The following is a 27,101-nucleotide window of genomic DNA, read 5'->3' on the forward strand; positions in this document are numbered from 1 at the left end:
TACCTGAATGTAGGAGTTAGTAAAAGCTGAAATGGCTTGGCCAAACAATGAGTCAATGTTCATATCCATGTCTGTATCCTCTGTGGATGAGCACCAACATTACCAAATAAAGTATGCTCTGTGTGTTAGAGAAGCATAATATAATAGGAGGTCAGAAAGCTGAAATCACAAGCAGAGATAATGGTTTTGATTTAATATGTGTAATATATGTTCAATGTGTTATTATCCCTTCAAACAATTTCTCTGCTTACAGTTTAACTTATATCCTCAGATTTATTACAAAACATTATTACAATTGGCGAGTAATAGCTTTAAAGGGCAATTAAATGACAACATTCCCAGAATGTTTTGAAAAGTGAAAAGATTGTGAAGCTTCACAAACACAATATTTTGACTTAGGAATATGTGGCCTTTTTTTAGGCCTCAGAAACCCTTGATGCTAGAAATTAACTGTCATTTTTTTAAACTTACAACTAAAGTGTGCATCGATGAACCTCTCACGTACTGTTCTTCCCTGTGGTTGGTTATCCCTCCTCCTCCCCCTCCTTCTCCAGATCATCAATATCTGCTGGGAGCCCATGCTACACTGCCACATTGTGCAACACAACAATGACAATGTCTGAAACCTTCTTGGTGGAATAAAGCAGAGCACCCCCAATAATATTGTGCGTCTTCCGATGGGCACGATTGTACCTACATTGGGCAGCTCTATGGGCAAACCTCACAAGGGTCATCAACCAAGGCAGAAGCCCATATTCTGCATCTCCTACAAAGTTGAAATAAAAACAAATTTAGTAATTAGGTGTAAATGTCTGTATGCTAAAGAACTTGCTATGACTTTTGGAAGGTAGTACTCATTGTTAAGTGCTTGTGTTGACTAATAGAATGCTGTAATTATGTTCACTGAGTGATACTAACAGCATTCAGACCAAATGTTCCATCGTGCCCTTTAATTTACAAACCAGTCTTAGGCATTGAATTAATCTATTATATATTTTGTGGGAGACATGCCCCCTCCCTGCCTTATTTATTAATTGATTAATGTGCATGTGCAAACTTGTAAGTGTTTCCCCTTAACACACATCAAACCTCTAAAGTCAATCAGGTGGCATTAATTAGAATCCCTGCCAAAGTCACTTCAACTGCAAGTCCCAAGATGCATAGCACATTTGTTTTAGAAACCTAGTCACAAATACTGTCTGCATAAAAAAGGGGCAGAGATTCATGCTTCCACTCTATAGAGCTCTGGTAAGGTCCCATCTAGAATATACCGTACAGTTTTAGTGTCCAGTGCTCAAATGGGACATTTTTGAATTAGAGAGGGTGCAGAGAAGGGCAACTAAGCTGGTAAAAGGTATGGAAAATCCCAGCTATGAAGGCAAGATTTAGTTTATGTCAATCAGGTGCTATTAATTAGAATCCATGCCAAAGTCACTTTATTGAAGTGAGCTACAAGTCCCAAGATGCATAGTGTATTTATTAAAACAAGACTGTACCTAGTCAAAAAATCTTGGCTAAATACATGCATATCCATTTAAAGGTATATTTGAAATGGCTTTGTAGAAAAGATAAACATGTAACTTACCCACAAGCCAGCACTCAGGCATTTCGCCTTGGGTGCAGAGGTCATGGAGAGCTGACTAATGCAGGACAATGGTATTGTGGACACTGCCAGGAAAGCCATATCTCACACTCATGATAAGCATGTGGGAATTGCACACCACCTGCACACTGAGGGAATGGGAGAGCTTACGATTATGGTAGCGCTCCTGTTGATGGTGAGGTGGTGTGAGCGAAACATGAGTGCAATCAATGACTCCTAGGCAATTTGTAAATTGTCCAATTAGGAAAAAATCCTTCAATCTTATTCAGTCTGCCTGGGTTGAGGGTAAGGAAATGAGCCTTCGTAAATGCGGCAGTAGTGTCCTCAGCACTTGCATTAATTAGTATTCTGCTGAAGGTGGGCTGGCTCATGCCAATGAGGTGTGAAGATACTAGCTGGAAGCTACTAGTGCCCAGGAAATGGTCTTCTCCCTGTTGCAGCCTTTCTTGGCCACCAACAGTAGCTAGCGCAAATAAGGTTTTGAGCTCCATAATAAAACACTCTTTCAAACTAAAATAGAATCAGGTGGGTTTTTTTTTTATTGGTAATCCAGTGTTTCCCAGCATTCCATGCACCCTTTAACCATTTACTGAACCATAAGCTAAATCAAATGTTGGAATTATAAAAAGTGAAAAATTATGCATTTGAACTGTTTGATTTTCAAATTCGAAAAGTCAAATTAAAATAAAATATTCCGATGATCGAATTTAAAAAACTAAATTTTCGTGTTTAAAAAATTTGAACTTGCACTGTCGAATTCTATATAACAAATTTCAAAAACTCTAATCCAACCAAAAAACTCACTCGACCTTTAATAAATCTGCCTCTAAGCATTAAATCACCATCATTAGTTGGTTCAAACCCTAAACCTTTGCTAAACAAACATCTCACACTCATTCAGGGCTCTCTTACTTATATTTACCACCAAGTTTGTCTGAAATACACTTGGATTCTTTATCACAGTTTTCTTTTTCTTCCTTCTTTGGCCTCTTTTCCTAAAAAGCACTTGATACTTTATGAAAAGCTTCAGAGGTGCTGGCTCTAACTCTATTGTTAGGACCAGTTTCCCAGGGATTGTTCCTCTTATATCCAAAACTCCAATCAGTGTCTTCCTGATAATCTGTGGTGTCTTCTAAATTCATCTTATTTATATCAGTCACAAAACCAGATGAATGAAGTAGAAACAGTATTAAAAGAAAACATATTTCAATGAGATCTGCTTTTGAACTGTTGGACTGATGTGAAAATGAATGATGATGTGAAAATTAAATCTCAACTAAAATACCCCTTTGACTGTTAGGTAGGTCTGAGTCTCTTAGCTGAGCTGAATTCTAAAGCAAAATTGGATGGTTGGCACCATCAAAAACACATGGTCACCCCTCCAGTTTGGTGAAAAGCTTGTGAACAGACGTAATAATTTAGCTCAGATTGATTCAATTTGTTGGGAGAAAAAGACAACTGGAAGAGCAAAAGTTACAGTATGATCAGGATCACAAAGTGTTTGAGCAGAAATGAAGAATTTGTTAAAGTTTCAAATTTGAACCATTCTTAATTGCCCTGTTCCTACCAATTTTTAGATTTGATAATTTTCAGTGAACCAAACATAGAGAGGGGCTCACAAGCACCTCACACTGGCATGAAGAATACTGGATTTGAGACGGAAGATGTAATGAATACCTGAGCACAAGGAACAAGCCAAGATAACCTAGCAATTGGGCTGAGATTAATTGGCAATGTGTCAGAGACCCTGTGCCTTGCACAAATGCAATGGCTCTATACCACATTGATACATACTCAACTGGCTAGTCAGAACCTGGAAACATGCAGTTTTAAGAGTATTAAAGGATCACTGTGGACCAGTAACCTCAGAGCACCAAACAACATGTTCGATTGTTTAGTACTTCAACATGCTGCATTTTTTGTTACTGAAGCGCGTCATCATACCATCCATTAGCACCCTGTTCAATAATATCTAGAGAAGCACTTAAAACATCTAAGTACATTTACTCCAACATATTTCTGATATTTTTTGATTTAAAAAAAAAAAAAAAAAAGCCATGCTCAACTGGCTAGTCAGAACCCTGAATCAACACATGCAGAAAAGTATTAGAGCACTACTGTGGACCAGTAACCGTCCTGTCCTATTTGCTGTATTTTTTTGTCACCGATGGGCACCATTATAACATCTATTGGCACCCTGTTCAATAATGTCTAGAGAAGCACTTAAAACATCTAAGTACATTTACTCCCAACATATTTCTATGACTTTTTTATGTTAAATTAAGCCATGCTGCATGCTTGACCACGTCTAAGACACATGCAGTAGCTAGGAAATGTTAACATTTAAGGGTAAGCAGATCCAAATATATATTAGGACAAATTTGTGTGTTTATACAAACATCACAATCAATTAATATTTGTATATGCTATATGCATCTAATTCATTCATTAAAAAAAGCATTTATGCATTTTTCAAGTCTGCATTGTCAAGTAGTACAAAAATGTTTTGACAGTCATTCATTTGATTTAACTTCATGGCCTGTGTGTGCTTAAATGCATTTTTTTTTTAAAGCACTAAAAAACAAAAAGCCCATCGCTGGCAGCACATAAATTCCTCCTCCTGTGCTTTTTAGATTTCAAGATGTCTACTTCAAAGGCTGAAGCAAAATAACCATATTGGTTAGGCACTCACTGCCTTACAACCAAAAATGAGAAGCAAACATGGGCAAAAATGCAAATGACTCCCTGTGGCCAACTATGCAGTCATAAATTATCAGCCCACCAATAAAAATTTGGGCAGCTCTAAATTCTTCCTCCTCGTTTGGTCGAAGCTTCTTTAGCCTTAAAGGCATCAAGCGTGGTTTCTTAATAAGTACTCTAGCAACTCCACAGTTCACGACATATATCTGTTCATGTATTAAGCCTCGTATTTCTGGGCATTCCAAATAGTCATGTTTACATTAATATTTAATGTATTATTCTTTTGTACTGATTGTCAATGTCAAGAACATCAAGAGTCTCATGCAAGTACTTGGTGGCAGCCAAATTACTCTAGAACTATATTTTTAAGGGTCAAAGGGGTGTGTTATTAGATTGAAGAACATATTGAGACAGGTTTCCCCCTAGGGTAACCTTTTCTATTCCTATCCTTAAAAAAATCTTATTTGCTGTTGTAAAAAAAAAAGTAACGCAAGTAAAATGCCACTGCAGGTAACTCTTGAGACCTGGCATAGAGCTGAAGCAGGCATTTTTCAGTTTTTACTTCATATTAGGCTTAGTTTTTGCCTTTGCTACTTTTCTCGTTGTTCCTCGGACTAAATATTTGATCTTGATTCTAGAGGTCTAAACCTTGACCTCAGCTTTAAAAAGACATAGAACTAAATGTATGTAACCCTGGTCAAACATATAATGAAACTATGCTAGTTTAACCTCTTCCTTTTACTCCTTCCTTCCCCGACTTTTCCCTTTTCCCTTTTCCCCCAAGGACTAGACATGGGCTACAATATTGGTATTATTTTGCATTTTATTAATATCATTTTGTACTACATCTTCTGAAAACATTATGCTCTGTGAGTTAAAAGCCTTCATTAAAGTTAAAAAAAAATATTAAAGATGGTGTAGATTTAGGTGACCATTGCTAGAAAGAACGTGGCTAATGATCTATAGAACTGGAGAATTGCAGCAGCACAGCTTAGGCTGTACATCTTTAGCTCATCAAGAAAATGCATGTCCTTCCTAAAGTGACAATAATAGCAGGGACCAAAGGAGCATGCTGCTGTTGTTGCTTCGCTGCCCGCTGTTCCCATTCTTGGCAAGCAGCTATTCTTTTGGCAAGCACAGGAGCTAGATATGCAAAAGCAATTCTAGTCTCCAAACACTTTTCTAAAAACTAAATTTGCAAAGCATTTTTGATTAGACATTGTTTCCCCATCATTCGGTGCACCTCCTTAACCATTTCCTGAAGCAATGGAGAGTCAAGGTCAAATCAAGGCTTTCAAAACTTAAATGTTCGAGTTTACAGTGTCTTGGTCAGGTTTGGTATCCCAAAACTCAGAACAAACGCCAAGGTCCCTGTCATGGCTCATGATTCTTTCTATAACAGCCGCTTTTCAAGTCAGGAGGAGCCATTCGCTACTCTGATGCCACCAGGTCTCAAAGTGAGAAGACTAAGGCAAGGGTTCCAGGCAGGCAAGGTTACCGAAATGTTTGACAGTAGGAACAGGGTAAGAGTACAGCGATACCGCAGTGTTCAAGGAATAAAGAATCAGATTTTGAATCTAGAATAGACCTACTTTACTTAAGGGAAAATGGATGAGGCACCTTTAAATATTTGAAATTCACACCAATCGATATGTTGTCCAAATCGGGCACCAAACAAAATGACACTCTTACTCCTAAGGAGGATGCTGTGGGTGCCTCCAGTGCTGTAGTAGAACATCAGGTACCATTAGTCTTTAAAGGGCCTCTCCAGCTCAAACCTGCCGAGGAAAACATTTTTTTTTTTTTTTTTTTTTTAAAAAAAACTTGCTTGGATTTTGACAAGTCCTTAAAGTTGAGATTAGATTTTCAAATTTCAAAACAATAAAATACTACAGGAACAGATTTGGAAAAACAACTTCATATAAAAAATGCAAATGGTATATTAACAATTCCACCTCATTTCTAATTTTTCCAAAGTAGATGTATATTCTCCCCTTGTATTAATGGATTTACATAGTCTTTAATATAATGAGCTAGTAAAGGTAACTGGCACAACATAAACCTAAAAACAGCTTTCTTATATTTGTATAATCAGTATTGAAGTTAAAATAAACACAGATTATTTTGAAATGCCAGTGGTACTCCAGTAACACTTTACCAAACAATTTAATTTAAAAAAGTGTCTGGTTTTAAAATACAGTTCACTATTTTCAGCACTCACCATTAGTGATGGTCGAATCTCTTGGCGTTTTGCTTTGCGAAAAATTTGAGAAATTCACAAAATGGCTAAAAATTTTCCAAACTGGTTTGACACGAACTTCAATTTTGTAGTGCGTCAAAAAGTTTTTGACGTGCGACATAATTTTTTCAACACTGCTTTTAAGTGAAATTAAATTTTAAGTCTATGGGTGTTTTTTATCTGGCACATTTTCTGGGGTTTGGGGTTACCAATAAAACATTTTTCCTTACTTTCAAGCTTTGTTGACTGTGTTAAGTGAATCTTCCAACTCCATGTTTCGCTTTGCATTGCATTGCATTGCATTGAATTGGAGACAATTGAGAGACCAATTAACATGCATGTGTCTTTCAGTATACTGCTACACAAATGCCCTACATTGTTAGAAAACCTCCTATCTGCTAGGCTACAAGTGTTTTTTCAAAATAAAAAAGGCTCCCATTTTGCCAGTTTCTTAAAAACTTGATTTTTTTTCATTACCTCTGCTCAATTGGTAATGGTATCTACTACTACTCTATATTACTGTATAACCAAAAAGTACCATCTGTAGTTTATATATAGGATACTAGGAACTCCCCCACCTTTCCCTTATACTGTGGAACAAGCAAAGTGGCCACCCAGTAATCATCCTGGTCTCTGATGGAGCGGATCCGGGGATCACTCCAGAGGCAAGCCTGCATATGGGCAGCCACGTAAAAGAGGCGCCCCAACCAACGTCTTCTTGGTCTTCTTGAGTGCCCTCCAGATGCAGCAGGTTATCTAGCTCATCTTCTTTGAGGGTGTTCTTAATACTGGTGAATTTAATTGAAGGGGTAAAAACTGATTCTGCTCCATTTTGTATTTATCTTTCCACCATTGTGCTTTGTGTTCTCCCTCTGTGTGGTTCCGTATTCATGATCCCTAAAATAAATGTCACAGAACTCTTTCTATTGTAAAAACCCTTTCAAAAATTATTTTATTGCTTTGTATTATGATTAAAGCATTTTTATAAAAAGTAGGGGGGAAAAACTAGTAGTTCAATGTTTCCTTTTTCTTTAAATCTGTAATTAGTTGGGTGCCATCCTTTATAATTAAGTGTCATAGGTTACTGTAAATTGTATAGTAGATACTATATATAGTATTGGCAGGACTATATAAAGTATTGACATCACCAATTCATTGACTGGTGCAAGCGCCAATTTGCTCGGGAACCAGACCATCGCTAGCGCTGTTTCGGACCCTGTGTGTGGTGTGTTTTTCTAAGTAAAATATATAGAGATTTTAGTTATGTTTTTGTTCCAAGAGCTCCACACTTTTTTCAGTAGCTGGAGCTCTTTCCACACCTCAGTAAAATGGGCTCTTGGCTTGGTTCCTCCTGGCTGGCTTCTGGTCTAGCCTGGCTTTCTGGCTCCTGGCTGGATTTAGGCTGCCTCTGGCGAAAATAATATAGAGATTTTAGTTATGTATTTGTTGTTCCTTTCATTTCATTGTTTTCCCTTTTTTGCAGGGTTTTAGCTCATTAACATTTCAAGAGAACGATGGGCAAACTGTTTAAACTGTTAGTACATTACTACTTAAATAAGAATATCTTGTAAACTGTGCAACCAACAGGTCCAGCAGCAGAAGTTTGAAAAACAGGATCTGTGTCCTCCTGCTTCCTTGGACATTTGGAGAACCGTGGAACAGGCACACGTCTTCCAGCAAGTTAAGCAGCATCCCAAAAAGGCAACTCTCCAGCTGCTTAATATATAACTTCTAAAGATCATGTTTTCAAGCCAAAAATATGTAATTACACTAGTGTCATGTGCAAGCAACCATTCGCGGAAGTGTACTTGCGATCCGTAGTGAATTGGCATACCTGTAGCGCATTTGTACCTGGCGAAGTTGTGCAAGGTATGGCGAAGCGGTCGCTGGCGACAATTCTCCCTTTACTGAATCTGCCCCTATGTACAAAATATGGTCCATATATAAGTTGGCAAATGTAAGGGTGTGACATCAATTTGACCATCGTGGATTCCAAGACCTGGCGGCAGTGTTGGCAGTCCAGCTGAGGGTCACTGGCCTTCTGGTGCTCCTCCTTCACCCCCTGATGCTGATCAACAGCAGAGGGAAAGAGGGCTTGTAAGGGGACAAGTTCCTGTCATGGGGGACAAGAGAAAGCTTCTTTAGCTTCAGTCTGTGTGTCCCTGTCACATTCCAACCCATAGTGGCCTCTTTGCATATTTTCTCCTGGCCACAAACTTTGCCCTACTCTTGCTTTAAGACTTATTTTGTCTGCTACCCAGCAATGGGATTGACAACATGTCCTATTGTTTTTACCAAGCGTCATTCTCGTCACTGAGGGGTACCATTATGACATCTATTGGCGCTCTTTCCAAAAACATCTGGAAAATGTTTACGTGGTTTGCAGCAAACAACCAAACTTTTGTCATAAATACATATTGTCTTTTTATTGTTATGTTAAAATGTGTGACATTTTGAAAAAGGGTTAAGGGTCTTTTAAAATAGGTGGCCTTTTTGGGCCTCAGAACCCCTTGATGCTAGAAATTAACTATGTGATTTGTTAAACTTACAACTAAAGTATGCATTGATGAGCCTATCAAGCACTCTTCTTCCCTGTGGTTGGTTATTCCTTCCGTTTCCCAACATACCCCTCAATCTCAGGTTCCAGATCATGATTAATGTCTGCTTAGAGCCCATGCTACACAGCCACATTGTGCAACATGGCACTGACAACTGACAATGACAATGTCTGAAACCTTCCTGGGGGAATAAAACTGAGCACCCCAGTGACTAAGAGGCATCAGAAGCACAATTTGAACACCACAAAGAGGCGCTCGATAATATTCTGCGACTTCAGATGGGCTGATTGTACTACGTTGGGCAGCTGTTTGCGAAACCTCACAAGGGTCATCAACCAAGGCAGAACCCCATATTCGGCATCTCCTAGAAAGTTGAATTAAAAACATATTTAGTTGTCATTGATACACTATGTGAACTAAGCAAAGAAAACTGATTTTAATTTGTTACTTCAATATATTTCTTTTTTTTGTTTGTTTGTGGGAAAGTTAAAATTCAATAAAAAAGTAACTTGGAAAAAGAAACACATTTAGTAATTAGGTGTAAAGGTTTCCTGTATGCTAAAGTACTTGACAGCATTCATGAATATGACTTCTGGGAGGTAGTACTCTTTTATTGTTAAGTGCTGCTTCCAGTTGACCATTAGAATGCTGTAGTTATGTCCACTGAGTGATACTAACAGCACTCAGACCAAATGTTGTTTTACTTTAATTCACAAACCAGTGTGTTTAAGGCATTTAATTAATCAACATGTTTTGCGGGAGACATGCCCCCTCCCTGCCTTATTAGTTAATTGATAAATGCATGTGCAAACTTGTGTCTCCCCTTAACACACATCAAACCTCTAAAGTCAGGTGGCATTAATTATAATCCCTGCCAAAGTCAGTTATTGAAGTAAACTACAAGTCCCAAGATGTATAGCGCATTATCTTTAAAGGAATATTTGAAATGGCTTTCTAGAAATGGGAACTCATGATGTGCATGAGGAGATCACACACCACCTGCACATTGATGGAATGGGAGCCCTTACGATTATGGAATTGCTCCTGTTGATGGCGAGCTGGTGTGAGCGGAACAGGAGTGCAATCAATGACTCCTAGGCAATTTGGAAATTGTAATCAGTAATAGTAAAATAATTTCTAAAAAAAAAAACAACCAAATGGTAAGCTTACACTTTGGCATTAGGCATATCATAAAACAAGAAAGAGTACAGTAGAGACCTGGTTGAATAAATGTATATCAAAAGCAACCATTGCTTGCACTTTAATAGTTTGTGTCTACTGCACTGTAACTGAGCTGAACACACAATAACAATGAATAGATAGACAGGTAAATTTAAAAAATATATAAAACAAGTTATCAATTGAATGTTTTTTTTTCGTGCTTTCCCAACTCCTTGATCAGGCTTGTGAAATTCATTTTCTGTAGGACATCACTTTCAATTGACGTCAGTGAAAGGTGATTCAGCCTACTCTGTTCCATTGTTGACCTTAGCTTGTTTGTGACAGTTTTGAGAATGAGCGTTCACCACTTGCATTTGTTACAGGTAATGTCATGAAGAGCCGAAGAGCAATATTAACATTCGGAAAAACAGACAGCAATTTCTTCTGCCTTATTAACTGTAGTAGGCCCCTTGCTGCTGTTGTTTGACATATTTCATTGGCAAAATCATCTTCCAAATCATCTGTATATTTTTTTTGAAGATTAGTAGTTAGTATATGAAGATCATCAGAAGAAACGTTGTTCAAGAATCCAAATGTGTGATGTATACCACTGTAGGACTGGTACCTTCAGTCCATTTCGGCAACAAGTCGATCAATTACAGCTAAGAAAACACCTGTTCTGAACCTCTCTTGGCCTGTCTGTATGCACTCTGTCTCTGCTGCTTCATCTGATTATCTACTTTATACTGTTGGGAAACTGAAGAAATTTCTTTTGCTTCTTTCTCAAAGTTGTCAAAATTCTTCACGTAAACCAGCCACATAACCCTTCAATGACCTGACCAAATCAGTTGCATTGCATAAATCCAAGTCAACTGCCTGCAGAGCAGTATTTGTTTTGTGAAATCAGCTCAATATGTTGTTCCACATAACACAAGGAAATGCATTTTCCAGTTTTTCTATTTTTTTACAGAGTGACTTAGCCTCATCACAAGTTGGTAGATTCTGGTTAAGGTCATCTGCTATGTTGTTCAATGATTCATGAATGTTGGTATAATTCATGGTTAGTGCTTTGGTGGCTTGTGCATGTGCTGACCATCTGGTGTCGCAAAGGGTTTTTAATGTCTCTATTCTGTTGTTGATATTTGGCTGTAATCCTGCTGTAATTATATGCCAACGGGCTCAAGACTTTGATGAAAAATTAAAAAGAGTTTGAACAAAATTAAAAAAACTCCTCTGTCTCGAAGCAACAGTTCACACAATTTGCCCCAACTAAATTTAGGGTATGTGCAGCACATGGTACCCATTCAACTAAAGGATTATGCTCTTTGATACATGCCTGCAGACCTTTATAAGCACCTGACATATTGGCTGCGTTGTCATAACCACGGCAATTTCTAATATCAATTCCCATGTCATCTAGCGTTGTAAGTACTGAATGGAAAAGTGACTCTTCTGTGTGACTTAAAACTGGAAGAAATTTAAGAAAACGTTCTTCAATGCATCCATCCAGTGATACATATCTTACTATGAATGTTAGTTGGTCTGTATGTGCCACATGAAGGGTTGAATTGACAATAATTGAAAAGTACTTTGCAATTTTTATTTTATTGATAATATTGCCAACTTCGTGTTCTCCCATCAGTTCAATAAATTCTAAACATGTGGTTGATGAACGGTATGAGGGCTTTCCCTTGCCAGCATTCCCAAATTTTTCTATCCCTTAAGGAAGGGATGAAACTCGCTGATTAATCAAGGACACCCATAAAGTTCCCGTTATCAGGATGCCCAAACATTTCACTGTGTCCCCTAAAAGGTAATCCTGGCTCTGCCAAAAATGTAACTACGACCACCACCCTTTTTAAAACATTTGTCCAATATTCATATTCACTCTCAAACTTTTTTTTAGTTCTGAATCTATTTGACTGCCAGTGCCACTCTTGGCAGATCGAGCAACATAAGAAAGTAACGACTTTCTGTGGTTCTCTGAACCTTCATGTTCAGCCAAGCGAACAGATACATTCTTCCAATCACTGTAACCTGTTGTCAAAGAGGAATGGCTCTCTATCACCAAACAATTTACAAGCAAAACAGTAAATGTTACCTGTTGAAGGGAAATATAACAGCCAATCTCTATAAACACATTCCCCATTTGCTAGTTTTCGTTTGAAAACTGTTTTAGAGAAATACCTCTTTTGATGTTTTTGAAATCTTTCTGATGCTGCAAAATCTGCATCTTTATTTTGACAAAACTCTGGGCCCATTTTGGTCCAGTATGCCCTCAATTGTTCATCGACTTTACCCCAGCATGCAGGGTCTGAGCTGTAGGAATTTGATCCTGTTGCTTCCACTCTCAGATTTGGTTTGACAGACACAACAGTCACTGCCACCAGTGTGTGTGCGCGTCACTGGGTGGCGCGGCTGGCGCCAGTGCACACTCACCAGTTCCAACTCAGCCGGGCAGCAGAGGAGAGCGTCAGCGCATCTGCGCGCAAACTGACACACACAGGCACACGCACACCTGCTGCGCCCGCCTTCAGTGCCTGTGTGTCCTCTCCCTAGGCCACTGAGGCCAGGCAGCAAGCGGCATAGGCCCCCCAGACTGGACCGGACGGACGGTAAATTAAAAAAAAAAATTTAAGTAAACTTTCATGGGCCCCTGCCACTAATGGGCCCCTAGGCTATAGCCTAGGCGTTAATCCCCCCTGAGAACAAGTTATATATAGGTCCAGCTTTTTAATTTTTTGAATAATCACATTTGGGATGCCTCAATTTCCCGATCCATTTTGGCCCAACACCATGTCCAGCCTTAAGCTACGTATGACGCTGTCCCTACTCTCCTCTGGAGAGGCGCTGCAAGTTTGATTGACTCGGCATGGGCAGGCAGCCTGCCCTCTCACTACGTGCTGCTCTTATCTAGTCACGTGATCATCAATTGTAAAATAAGCCTTGCTGATTACTCCTCGCAATATCTTTAGCAGTTGTTAGAAGCAGGAGCTGGAGGACCCCAACATGTTAATTTTATCACACTGAAGGAATTCAGGGCACAGACATAAAAGGAAGAAACTACAAACAGAGCATCACTGCCTCAGTAGGTTTATCAGCATAGAGGATGAGGGGAGGGAGGGGGCAGTGGTGTAAAATAAGGAGCTCAATTTGACAGCACTACAGAGCAGTAAGCAGCAGAAAGACCATAAGTAAAAAGCTCTGCTCTTTATGGGAATGGAAGTCAATTAAATACTCAAAGACCAGTAGATACCAACTCAATATTTAAAAAGTAGTCCTTTATAAAAAGGAGCATAGGAGATTAGTTAATTCAGCCCCCTCGGGCTTGTTGTGTCCAAGCAGTGAATCTACCTTAATTCTGACTTTAGTAATATCTCTATCACTTCCCCTCGGGGGGACTTGTACAAAATTGATGACCATGCATCTTAAGCATGCAAGGGAGTGTTTCAGTTCAACAAAATGTTTAGCCACTGGCATGTCACCTTTTCCTGTGGCCAACACTGCATGGATGGCTGACCAATGGTTTGCCATCATATCTCGAAAGGTGGTCACCAACTTTCCCACATAGACAAGCCCGCAAGGACATTTAATGATATCAATGACCAATTTAGACATGCATGTTACCCTGTGTTTTATCAGTATTGCTTTGACTAGTTGATCTCTCAGGTTCCTACCCCTCTTATATGCAATCCTTGGTGGTTCCTTAAAGCATGGAGGTAGCGTTTTATCCTTTTGGAGAATTGACTGATGATTATCTATAACGTTCATTAAATTGCGGGAACATGGAGTAAATGTAGCTAAAAAAGTTCACATAATCTGTTGTGTTGTAGCACCTTATCCTGGAACATTTGGAGCACTCTATTCCTGCTGGATAAAAGTTTATCATCTGCGAGTATGGTATACACTGTGGCAAATGTGGAGGATGACATGAACAGAACTGTAAAAGAGTATTTTTTTTTTTTTATGGTTTGTTGTGGTTGCAATTTCTGTTAGTTAGTGTGTTCTCTTCATCCAAAAAGGATAGACTTGTTGGACTGCAATTAACGGTAAACTTGATGGTAGAAGGCAATGCATTGAGGTTATCTACCATATAATAGAACTCACCTTGTGTGCCAGTCCATAACAGAAACAGGTCATCAATATATCGCCACAACCTAAAAACATACTGTCGAACTCTTTAAATATGTGTTGTTAGCATAAACTGCCATAAGCTGCCATCAACAGGTTTGCAAAGGCTGGGGCAACAATAGAGCCCATACTTGTGACAAAATCTTTATGAATTCTCGGTAGCGTATATAGGATTGGACATATTGGGTATTTTTTTGACTAGAATGCAAATGTCGATTCAGAAATTATTCCACTGGTTTTCGCTTGTTCTAAGGTACAGTCAACCTTTTGTTTATAGTATTGTGTTGAATTCTTACTCAATTTCTCTTACACCATAGTGTTGCTTAATTGACGTAGTTATTTAAAAGTACTACAGCCCCTCCTTTATCCGTTGGTTGGATTGTTGCCATTTCCTCCTGTGAAAGGTTATTCCTGTGTCTTAGATTCTGATTTTGTTGATTCATCAATTAAGAGTCGGGTAAATGCCGTAATTGACTTTAGGGTTTGAATTAGCTTTTTGGTGTAACACCGGAAACTCTTATTCCTAAAAATGTTCTTTCAACTTCATGTTCCGTTAAAATCTATGTATATCCACCATCCAATGTATATCCACCATCAAATTGAGTGGCTTCGATTTAGTGGTGGGTATAACTGTGTCATGTAAACAAAACTTTCTTTTCAATTTGATTAAGGTTATACATACTCATTCACCATTACCTTCTCCTGGAGCAGACTATTCCTCTTGTGCCTCCAACTGCCCCATCTCTTGTGTGGTCTCCCCTGGTTCTTGAAATTATTGACCTGACATACAGTATTAGGGGGGTCTATAAATTGACCTAGCCAAATTAAACCACCTTTTGTTTCCGTTTGTTTTTGAAGAGCAGATGTTAATCCGAAGTCTTCTCCTACCAATCGTATTCCTTTGCATTACCCCCAGTTTAATTTTTGGTAGGTGAAACAACTTTGCTTAATCTTCAAGGAGAATGAAAAACATTGTGTAGTCCTTACATAGCCCTACTCAGCTGCTAACTTTATTTTTTAAAATTGTGTATATTTTTTTTAAAATGGACTTCTTCAGTTGCATCGATTTGAAGAAAATGCCACCATCTTAGTTAGGATACTTCAGCCATTACTGATCACTTTGCATGCAGCAAATTCCTTCCCCCTGGCCCCAGGCATGCATCCTCATTAACTTGTCATTATCTAGAGGAAGAATATGGAGACTAAATGGTAGTCTGCGCATCCGGTTGGGTCTGGGTCTACCTTGTTCCCCTCCCATCAACCACCCATATTCACATCTATTCTGATAATCTGCATTAACCATTGGTACTTTATTGCGTTTGAACTTATGTATGTCCATACCACATTTAAATTTTTGCCCACTTCATCAATCACAAGTAACATTAGATCGAAAGAACACTTGTTTAGTATTTCACACAATTTTTTTTTATTTTTTTTTACAAAATTCAACATTATTGCATCCAATTGTGGGTATATTCCTTACCCTGAAACCAAGTGGAATATGATGGCGTTTATAAAAATCAGACAGGTAAATACCGTGCAGTTTAAAATAAATCTATTTTTCTTTGTCATAGCAACTGATGATAGGTATCATTCAACAAGGCCACAGGAGATACATCTTCAGCAGTCTCCGTGAACAGAATATTAGCTGCCCCCACATCTGAAAGTTGTACGCCGGTCAAAGGTATGTCTATAACATTTGTCCCAGTTGTTCCCATCATACCTAGTCGTGCCTCAAGCACAGCATAAAGAAAAATAAAGTTATCAAAAAAACATGGGTGCCCCAGCAATATTTACCAAATATAGTCCTCAGTAATGCTGGCTCACGAAAAAGCAGTTCACAACCCTGGGTGCAAAATCCACCACATAGGCCACTAAATGGCCAATCACTGCCCTTATTTGGCACCCCAGGAACATTTTTCATGCTAGCATTTCTCACCAACTCCTTTTACTTCTGAATGTTGCTCACAGGTTCAAAACGTTGGGGATCCCTGGGTTAGAGTGAGGGAAAAAACACCAAGTCCAACACATATGCTGATCATAACACTGAGGGTCAGTGTGTCTTATTTAAAAATCCACACTGTTTCTTTCTTTAATAACATCAAGGCCCTGTTTTCCCCTCTCCGTGGATCTGGTACATGGTCAATCACCATATGTTGAAATTGTGGTAAAGTGTGTATAAGTTTTACCAAATGTTTGGGCACCGGTTGGTTAGCCTTCCCTGTCGTTAATGCAGTCCTAATGGTGCATCTATGATTGTTCATGTGTTCCCTGTAAGTCGTACAGGATTTTCCTACATAGTATAGGCCGCATGGACACCAGGCCATATATACTACATGGTCCGTAGTACAGGTCACTCTATGGTCAATTGTGTATTTGTGGCCTGTTCTCGGGCGTGTAAAAAAAAAAAACTCCCCTGCTGCAAGTCACTGCAGGTAAGGCAACCCATGATTTGAAACAACCTTTCTTTAGTGGCCTGTCCAGCCAAGTTGTACTTCTTTTGGGATCATCATACACATCTTTAATCATAAGAAGGTTGCCCAGATTACACCCTCTTCAGTATGCTATAAGTGGTCTCTTTTTGTCTACAAATGGTAATTGGGGGTCAGAATTGATGATTACCCATCTGTTGGTTATCGCTTCTTGAATCCGCACTCTACCATTAGCAGGGATGGGCGAATTTGACCCGTTTCGCTTCGCCAAAAATTCGCCGCCGGCGAAATGTCGCAGACGCCCATTAAAGTCTATGGGCGTCAAAAAAATTTTGTCGCGCGGCGAAATTATTTTGTCGCGCGTCTCTTTTTTTTTGACGCACGTCTCCATACAAGTCTATGGGCGTCATTTTTTCGCCGAAACGAGGCGAAAAAATTCGCCCATCCCTAACCATTAGTCCAATCTGTTGTAAAGATTAAGTCTGGTTCAGGACGTATGGACCACTCAGGTTGTTGTAACAAATCGTTCTGGCTGAATCTTTTGGCTCTCTCTAATTGTTCATTACTCAATCGCATAAAGTACCCCTTTGAGACAAACTGTTCTGCCAACTGGGATAACTCCGCTGTATCCTGTTCTGTATTGTTCCTAATTACTCTCAAGAATTGAGAGTACAGGACCCCTCTGGAAATATGGGAAAGGTGGTGAGAATGTATGTGTATCAGACTGTTCCTATCAGTTGGTTTCTTGTAGAGTGTGGTTCCCACTCCCTGTCCTTGTTTGTAAATAGTCGCATCCAAATTTTCTATGCACTGCTTATCATATGTCATGGTCAGTTTTATAGGGGAATCTAGTCTTTTTAGGAACTGGTTAAAAGTCAGCAGTTCGGTCTCAGTGCCCTTCCATAAAAGTAATAGGTCATCTATGTAGCGTTTATATAAGTGTGTATTGTCACCCCCCAATGGTAAAAGCCATTGTTTCTCATGCTGTTCCATGAACATGTTTGCGAAGGAAGGGGCGACATTTGATCCCATTGCAGTCCTGGCTATCTGTAGGTAAAACCCATCTTTGAACATAAAATAATTGTAGGATTGGGTCAAATCTAGCAATGCCACCAGAAATTCTATCGTTGGTAACCCCTTGTCTCATTAGTTCCTCTTTTATGCGTCCACCGCCAAAGCATGGGGGATGATCGTGTATAGACTGGACACATCCATAGTCACCAGGAAACAGTCCTGTGGAATTTTGAGGTTTGTCAAGTGTCAATAAGTTTTTGGTATCTTTAACATGAGGTCATGTTTTGTACAATTGGTTGTAGATAGTAGTCTATATACTTAGCTACAGGTTGTATATTGCCAAGATGATAGGTCGGCCAGGAGGTTCTGTCAAAGATTTGTGTATTTTTGGCAAGGTATTTATGAATGGTATTTTAGGAAAGTCTGTCATCAGAAATTGTCCTGTGGCCACATTTAGTGATGGGCGAATCTGTGGCATTTCACTTCTGAAAAATTTGTGAAACGTTCTTGACGCACACCACGATTTTGTTGCACGTAAAATAATTTTGCTGCAAACGCGCATCTATGTTTTGACACGCGACATCTTTTTTTGACGCACAATGCATTTGATGACACCCATCTTCTATGGGTGTTTTGTTTGTGTCACCTTTTTTCAGCTTTGGGGCTACTAATAAAACATTTTCCCTTACTTTCAAGCTTTGTGTCAAAATGTGCTGAATTGCATTAGAGACCAATTCACATTCATGTTTCGCTTTGTATACTGCTACACACATGCCCTACATTATATTTTGAATAGAAAAAAAGGGGCTCCCATTTTTCCAGTTTCTTAAAAAGTCTGTGATTTTTTTACATTACCTCTGGTCGACTGGTAATGGTATCTACTACTACTCTATATTGCTGTTTAACCATAAAGTACCAGCTATAGTTTATATATTACTAATAGTTTACTAAAACAGGCACAGCTAATAATAAATCTGAACACATAATATCTGGGTGCTTTGTATCCCACATTAAAATGAATAAACCATATATTTATGTGTGCGCTTCCTACATTGAATAATGTCCCACCAGCAGAAACCTTCCCTCCAGAATAAATCACTTGTAACTTAGAATGTCCGTAGGGAAAGACTCAGCGAAAGAAGTATAGAGGACAGGTGCGTGCTGAGAAAGATTGGTAAGCTGTAATCCGTCCTTTTAGGCACACTGAAACCCCCTTCGTGCTTCCCCTCTGACGAGGATATAGGAGAAGTGAGAAAAAAACACAAATGTGCACTTCTATATAAAGTTAACACCCGGCCCCTGATGGATCTCTACTTACAGGATCGCCGGAGTTTACTCGAGCGTTGTTAAGTCTGCTCAGATCCCACTGCATTCCAGTTGCTCGCAATAGGGTTTAGCTTGTATAACACTGTCGGCTTCCTCCTGTTCCGCTGTCCTGGCACCTTCCCGTTCGCTTCTTACCGGCTCCTGCTCACACTCCCTCTTCTGCAGCCGGAGCTAGTACTGGGGAGGCTGGCGTTATGGACTGGGAAATCAGTCGGACAGACAGAGCGAAAGCTCAATGGTGGGAATTTTTATTCAATAAAAATCAATAGTAAAACTTACATTTAAGAACTCGATCCACGGCCTAATGCGTTTCATGATTACAATCACTTCATCAGAGGCAATAAAATGTAATTTCCGGTCTGGTTAGATTTATAATTAGCATCATTAATTCATTATTGTTTCCAATAAAAGACTCTTGGGTTAAATGTATTCAAACACCAGCCCACAAAGCAATAGTTTTTCAGCAGGATGAAGTGAGCCTATATTGCTTTTTCCCTTCATCATTTCACCTTCGGCTTATAGGTGCATGTAAATCAATTAATTTGTAATGTTATTAGATCTTGTATGAATAGATTTCGATAAAATTTAAACTAATAAATGAAATATTTGTATAAATATTTTAAATGGATTGATGTAAATAAATTAATTATGCTTTTAAATATAAAATTGTACTTTGCTTTCCATCAATAGAAAAATTTAAAAAATATATAAATGAATTTTATAAGTTACAAGAAAAAAAAAAGGAAGAAAAGAGGTGAAAAAAATTCCTTTGATATATTGGTAGAAAATAGATTAATTATCAGTGTATATACATACCAATACATTAATGTGGATACATAAGTAGAATAAATTGGCGATCTTGTTAGGTTTTTTTAAAAAACACTAAATAAAACAATTAATATCTAGATCAATATTCAAACCACAATGTTGTAATGTTTTTAATGTAATAATCCGAGTTTCTTCTTGAGAAATGATCTGAACATTATCACCATCTCTCCAATTTCTTATTTTATTTAAAATTCCAATTATTTTTAATCCACTGGGATCGCTATTATGACATTGGAGGAAATGTTCAGAGACACTGTGTTCTCAAACCTTTTTTGATATTTCTAATATGTTCTAATCTTAGTTTTAGTTTTCTGATTGTTCTGCCAACATATTGTTTCTTAGACAGGCATTCTAACAAATACATCACATTTGCTGTTTCGCATGTTATTAGCTGGTTAATCTTAAATTGTTCATTCGTTTGATTTGATTTAAAATTATATATTTGTCAGAATTTTCTATTGTTTTACAAGCAATACATTGTGTACACCTGAAAAAACCTTTGCTACTACCTAACCAACTTGGTTTATTTTTCTCTATTAGCTCGGTGCTAAGGATTGTCTAAATGTATTAGGACGAGTAAAGATAATCGAAGGATGATCCCCTATTAAGCCCTGAAGTTCCTTATCCATTTTTAGTATATGCCAATGTTTCTTTAATATGTTATTTAACTTATAACCCCCTTTACTGAATTTAGTGATAAAAGGAACAGATTGTAATTCTTTTCTTTTCACTTTAGTTACTAATAGCTCTTTCCTATCTATTTTGTCTACCTCGTTTCTTGAATCCTGTAGTAATTATCTATTGTATCCTTTTTCTTTACATAATTATCTATTGTATCCTTTTTCTTTACATAATTTCACAATTGAGCTGGTAATCATTTAGATTTGAGCAATTTCTCTTAATCCTTCCAAACTGACATTTGGGTATATTGTTTAGCCAATTTTCTATGATGGCTGCTAGTATAAGGTATATATCCATTACAGTCAGTTTTTTTCTTACACCACCTTCTGGTGTGGTGTATATATTAAGATCTAGAAAGTTAAGACTGTAATGGATATATACCTTATAGGACTGTAATGGATATGTACCTTATACCACGTCTGTTCAAGAAAAAAACTATATATATTTGTATATATATATATATATATATATATTTGTAATTTACTATATGCAAATTAATTAAATGTTACAGAACTATTCATGGGCAAACGCTGTGCTGTGCCTTTTATTACATCTGTTGGTATGTGTTTAGTAATCATTGGAGTAACTACAGAAGAAGCAGACCATGCGGCTGCAGGGGTGCCCAGGAGGTATACTAAAAGGGCCCCTAAATTAAAAGTAATCATCAAAAATTATCATTACTCTTGTGTACCCGAGTGCATTAGCTGGCTATTAGTATCTAGTTGGGTCTTAATCATAATTCATTACCCTGTGTAATCTTGCGGGATCCACAGCAGACTCTTCTTTTTAAGGAAGTTTGTTTACACACAGGGGTGACTGTTTCAGCATATAGAACAAAAAATCATAAAAATGTCCTGCCCGCTGGGCACTAGTCGCCTCTTCTTTGTGGCTACTAATCTCCCCGAACTGCCTCCCACCGGCTAGAATCTAAATCACTGCGGGAAGGTACTCGGAGCGATTTGTTTTCTGAAGTAGCCTGAAGTTTCCTTACAAAGCAACTTCAGGCAACTTTGGAAAATGAATCGCTCTTTGTCACTGGGCAAATAATCTCCCCCAATCTGCCGTTAACAATTTTTTAATGTGCTAAATTCATAATGTCTTTTTTAAGATAAATATAAAACAAGTTGAAAATGATAAAACAATGTTTTTTTTGTCAGTTTATTTATTTATATGTCTCATTAGCAATATCGATGAATTACCCTCATCACCAACTCACTGTATCTTCTTAGATCATTAGAGCCCTATATAGATGTATTCAATATAAACTCATATATGTAAATTGGCCTTATAGAATAGTGAACACTTTAGTAAAGACACTAATATTTTTATCAACAAAATATTTATTTAAAAGAAAAATCTGTAGCAAAATGTTAACATTTTTTTTCAGTATTGTATTAGCAAGTCAAATGACACCTTATAATGAACACATGAACATTTTAAACTTATTTTTACATTATTAAAAATGTACTATACATTTTAAATAGTACAGGTATGGGATCCATTTTTCTGGAAACCGTTATCCAGAATGCTTGAATTACGGAATGGCCATAGACTCTATTTTATCTAAATAATCCAAATTTTTAAAAATTATTTCCTTTTTCTCTGCAATAATATAACAGTACCTTGTGCTTGATCCCAACTCCTTGTGCTTGATCCCAACTAAGATATAATTAATCCTTATTGGAAGCAAAACAAGCCTAATATTTACAAGATTTTTTAGTAGACTTAAGGAATGAAGATCCAAATTACAGAAAGATCCATTATCCAGAATGCCCCAGGTCCCAAGCATTTTAGATAACTGGTCCCATACTTGTATTTTTTTTTAGTTCAGAAAGAATTGTAAACGTTCACTGCCAATTATTTTTTTAAAAAGCGTGACAAATGTCGCAATACTACTAGGCTCTTTCACAGTAGCTGTTATTGGGCATCTCATTTGAAGTAGAAGACCAATCATGATGTAACTGTCCAGTATAATCATGATGTAACTGTCCAGTTAACATTTTAACACTGTCATGTAGAATTTCAAATAGATGATCATCGACAACTTCAGCCACCCACTGTTTCTTCCGATTCGGAAAGACAATTTTTCGATGTTTTTCTCCAAACACTAAGGCCTGTTTTCTTTGTACAGTTCGATTGTGTGATAACACAGCAAGGATTGTCTGAGCTATCATAGAGTCCATTCTGAATGACAATCTTTTTGGTTTAAAGCGCAACACTTTGCTGCGGAAATTCTCCAAATCTACTGTCTGACAAAATTTCTCAGCATGTTGAAGATCCACTAAAAATCTCTTATCGTGTATTATTTCTGCCAGAACTGAATGTGCTGGGTGATTTGCAACAATCCAACGAGCATCCTTTTTTCCCTGTGGTGATAACCTTCGGTGCTGACAATTTTTGTAATATTTTAGTGAACCGAAACTATGTCTGTTGGCAATATGGAACAGGACAGATTTCCATTTGTCTAGCAAAATTTTCACATTTTGATTGCAGGTTTGTGAACTCCACCAGAGGTGATTAGTAATGGCACTAATCCAATTCAATATGTCTTTGCATTTTCTCTTTTTACTTGCCTCCAAAAGTTTTTCCTGCAGTCGTTTGCACAAATGCCACACATCGAATTGATGGTCAATCTTGTTGAATTTGGTTTTCATCAAAGACTTAATTTTTGGTTGTCCATCAGTAGCTACTATTACTACTTCAACTTTTTCTTTTTCAATTAGAGTAGTGAGGCTTTTTTCTAAAGCTTCAGCCTCCATTCCCGATGAAGTGTTTCCAAAGCCAAGTTGTTGGATGTCAAAGTGAACAATCTTTTTGGAAATGATGTCCATCATGGTGTATGTACAGATTTTAGCTGAATGACCCGGGCTATCAAATTGCCCATCACCAGCCAATACCATAGGTTTCAAAAACAACGTTTTCCTCAAGTCTTCCTTTTCTTTTTTCCATTGGTAATCAATGGCAGGAAACACGTAATTCTTTTGATATTTATAAAAGATACTGTGTGAAATAAAGGGAATGTTTAGTAGCTTGAATATATCACACATTTTTTGATATGTTGCTCCACAGAGAATGACTGAACCCGCTATTTCAAGATTTCCAATGGAAGTGTTTCCAAAGGTTGGTTGCGAGTTCCATACAAGAGATTCATGACCAGCTAAGCAACACAGTTTAACAGACACCATGCTCCCATCCACAATTTTTCTTATGTCATCTATGGGAGCTTGACATGGCGGCTCAATGTTGTGTTGACAACGCACGATATTTAATAAAGCATCAAGTTTCTCTTCGTAAATAATAAATTTTTTGGGTGATTTTTTAAATGTTGATGCAGATATGTTTTCCTCGTGATTTTGATAGGTGTCACTGTCACTAGTGTTTTCCCCAGAAGATGACAGTTCTTGGACATCAAAACTTGGATACTTCGGTTCTATAACTGCTGGAGATGATTGAGTAAAAGATTTGTTGAGATTTCTAAATGTTTTACTTCTTGAGGGAGTGCAAAACGATACGGGATACAAATGGTCTTTTCTAACTTGTGCCACTTCTTCTGCGACGTATTCATCATCTGTTTGAGTGCTTGTTTCCTTACTGAGAATTTTTTTAGTTTGGGTTGAACAATTTCTACTGTTTCTACATGTCATGCATGAAACATTGACCATATTAACGTGTGCTGTCTGACTTCCGACAGTAGCAAGGCGTGAAACAATTCTAACAATAGCAGATGATGTAGATGCCTGTTCATCTTCTACTCTTTTTCTTTTTGATGAAGGAATTAGTGTTGCAGAGGGAGTAACTGTAAGAAATGTGGTCACTGGAACATTGTAACTTTCAAAAACTGTAGGCACAGCATTAGGTTTTAAGCATTTCCGTGATCCTACTTGCATGTAACAATCTTGTGTGAAATGTTTTGAACACATGCGAAAATTTGAGGTTTTCAAGCCTTGATATATTCTTTGGCTAAGTGATTCAACATCCTCTGCGTGTTGCCCTGTTTGTAATAGCCAATTTCGAATCATTTCCATACTTTTGGGAAATGGATGGAGTACAATATCCGGAAATTTCAATTTTTGTCCAGTCCTGTAAGGACATCCATTTAGTATGCACTTTGGCATGATTATGCTTGTTAGCTTGAAAAAATAATAAAAAAATTTAATTATTATTAATTTCTTAAATGTATTTAGCCATGTAAATTCATAAAAACAAACATTTAAAAATTCTGGTTGTTTTTTAGCTTTTTTAATCTGCAGTTTGTATTTTCAGCAATCTGGTTGCTTTGGTCAAAATTACCCTAGCAACCATGCACTGATTCGAATAAGGGGCTGAAATATGAATAGGAGACCGGAAAAAAAAGGAGTAAAAAAAAAAATACACATGAATACATATATATGTAGCCTTACTTAGTATTTATTTTTGATGGGGTCAGTGGCCCCCATTTTAAAGCTGAAAAGAGTCAGAAAAAGCCAAATAATTATAAAAAATAAATAAATAAAGACCAATTAAAGGAAAATTATACCGCACAAACAATGTAGAGCTGTATAAAAATATATTGCATTAAACATCTCATATGTAAAACCCTGCTTCATGTAAATAAACCATTTTCATAATAATATACTTATTTAGTAGTATGTGCCATTGGGTAATCATAAATAGAAAACTGTCATTTTAAAAAATAAGGGCCGCCCCCTGGGATCGTATAATTCACAGTGCACACAAACAAACCAAACAAACTATACTTGTCAGGTCACATGAGCCAATTAACAGACAGAATTCTGTTTTTTGCTTCCTCACTTCTTCCTGTTACAGTAAAGGTGGCCATAGACGAAAAGATCCGCTCGTTTGGCGAAATCTAACAGGCATGGCTATATCGGGGGTAATCTGAAAGTTCGGCCCTATGGCCGAACGATCAGATTGCAAAGAGAGCGCAATGGGCTCTCCCGGGATCGGTCGGGACAAAATCAAACCTGTTCGATCGACCAAATGACCGATCTCCGCCGGATGAAAAATCGATTCGTATGATAGGATCTTTGCGTCTACGACCACCTTTCTGGTCAGGTGATCTCTGAGGCAACACACAGACCATAACAAAATGGTGGTTCAAGGCAAGAGATGTAAAAGGGCAATATTTACTTAAATATATATACCAGTTTGGTAAGATTCTTTAATATGCCACTTAATTTGATATAAACTATTCTGGAGGTATAGTTTTCCTTTAAATATTTGCTTAGAATTAGAATAAAAGTTAAGGTAAAGGTGAAGCACTACTTTAAATTAAAAAATATACAACGCAATTTGGATAGTGGGTAAATAAGCTGCGAGTTCACTGTATCTTTTGTTTATTTACATCAACATGACTGAATAGCCTTAGTAAACACATTCAGAACACAAAAGACACTTTTGGCTGGCATCACAAGACAATGGAGAACATTGAATAGATTGCAGCACACTAAACTTGAGTGAACTGACTATACAAGTCGAGTGTGAATGACACGTTTGTTAGTCTGTGTGCAGCAGTAGGAGATATATATATATATATATATATATATATATATATATATATATATATATATATATATAATGTCTGTATATACACAGATAGAGTTGGATGTATATATAAAGTGAGTCATGTGTATGTGATACATTAGTATCTATAATCTCTGGCATCGGCTAGAGCAACAAATATAAGGGAAAATTAATGTTTCATTGGTAGTTTGATTTTAGAAAATGTAAATATTATAATTACTTAAATATTTTAGCAATTGGCAGAAGGGGGTTGGTGAAATGTAAGGTGCAATATTAAAGCCTCTGATAACATTCTTATTATATATGAAATGCCTTACCGAATATCTGTAAAATTGGCCCTTTACGACGCTCAAAATGGTGTGCCCTTCCCAGCTCTCCTGATCACACACAGCTCTTCTGATCTCTCCTGCTCCCTCCCCTCTATGGGCTGGTGGGTGGGCGGACTATAGGGGGGTCAAGCAGGAAAACAAAATAGGCGTGAGGGAAGGACTTTTATAATTAGAAGCATGAGCAGAAGGCTCAGAAAGAGGGAAATACGACTCTTGTGTGCCCGAGGCAGAGGGGTGGGAACACAAAAGAATGTTCATGGTGTCACGTGACCAGGAACTCGGCTTGTGCAGACAGTACATTTGCATGTGAAAGAGAAGAGAGAGCCTGGATTCTGTTTATTAACCTTTTGTTGTCCTTTAAATGAGAAGTAAATTTGTGCTTCTGTACCAGCCCAAGGCAACCACTGCCCTTTAGCAGTAAAGATCTGTGTCTCCAAAGATGCCCCAGTAGCTCCCCATCTTCTTTTCTGCTGATTCACTGCACATGCTCTGTGCTGCTGTCACTTACTGAGCTTAGGGACCCACTCACAATATACAGTACACATAGAATAGAAATATAAGGCTGATTAGTAATTA

The 27,101-nt window shown here is 37.8% G+C and overlaps 1 protein-coding gene across 1 annotated transcript; it reads right to left on the bottom strand.

Moving 5' to 3' along the window:
* Positions 1–22,378: 22,378 nt before the first annotated feature.
* LOC108719420 lies at positions 22,379–26,867 on the bottom strand. Its single transcript, XM_018268271.2, has 2 exons — positions 26,514–26,867; positions 22,379–24,803 (listed from the first exon to the last, which is right to left on the bottom strand). The coding sequence occupies exon 2, from the start codon at positions 24,786–24,788 to the stop codon at positions 22,569–22,571; it is 2,220 nt and encodes a 739-aa protein (XP_018123760.1). The 5' UTR covers positions 24,789–24,803; positions 26,514–26,867; the 3' UTR covers positions 22,379–22,568.
* Positions 26,868–27,101: the final 234 nt, after the last annotated feature.

The sequence above is a fragment of the Xenopus laevis genome, chromosome 6L (assembly GCF_017654675.1).
Source record: "Xenopus laevis strain J_2021 chromosome 6L, Xenopus_laevis_v10.1, whole genome shotgun sequence".
In the NCBI taxonomy this organism is placed as follows: Eukaryota; Metazoa; Chordata; class Amphibia; order Anura; family Pipidae; genus Xenopus; species Xenopus laevis.

Bases quoted from the DNA above. Each gene is read 5' to 3' on its own strand.
- LOC108719420 (XM_018268271.2), bottom strand. From the start codon at position 24,788: ATGCCAAAGTGCATACTAAATGGATGTCCTTACAGGACTGGACAAAAA.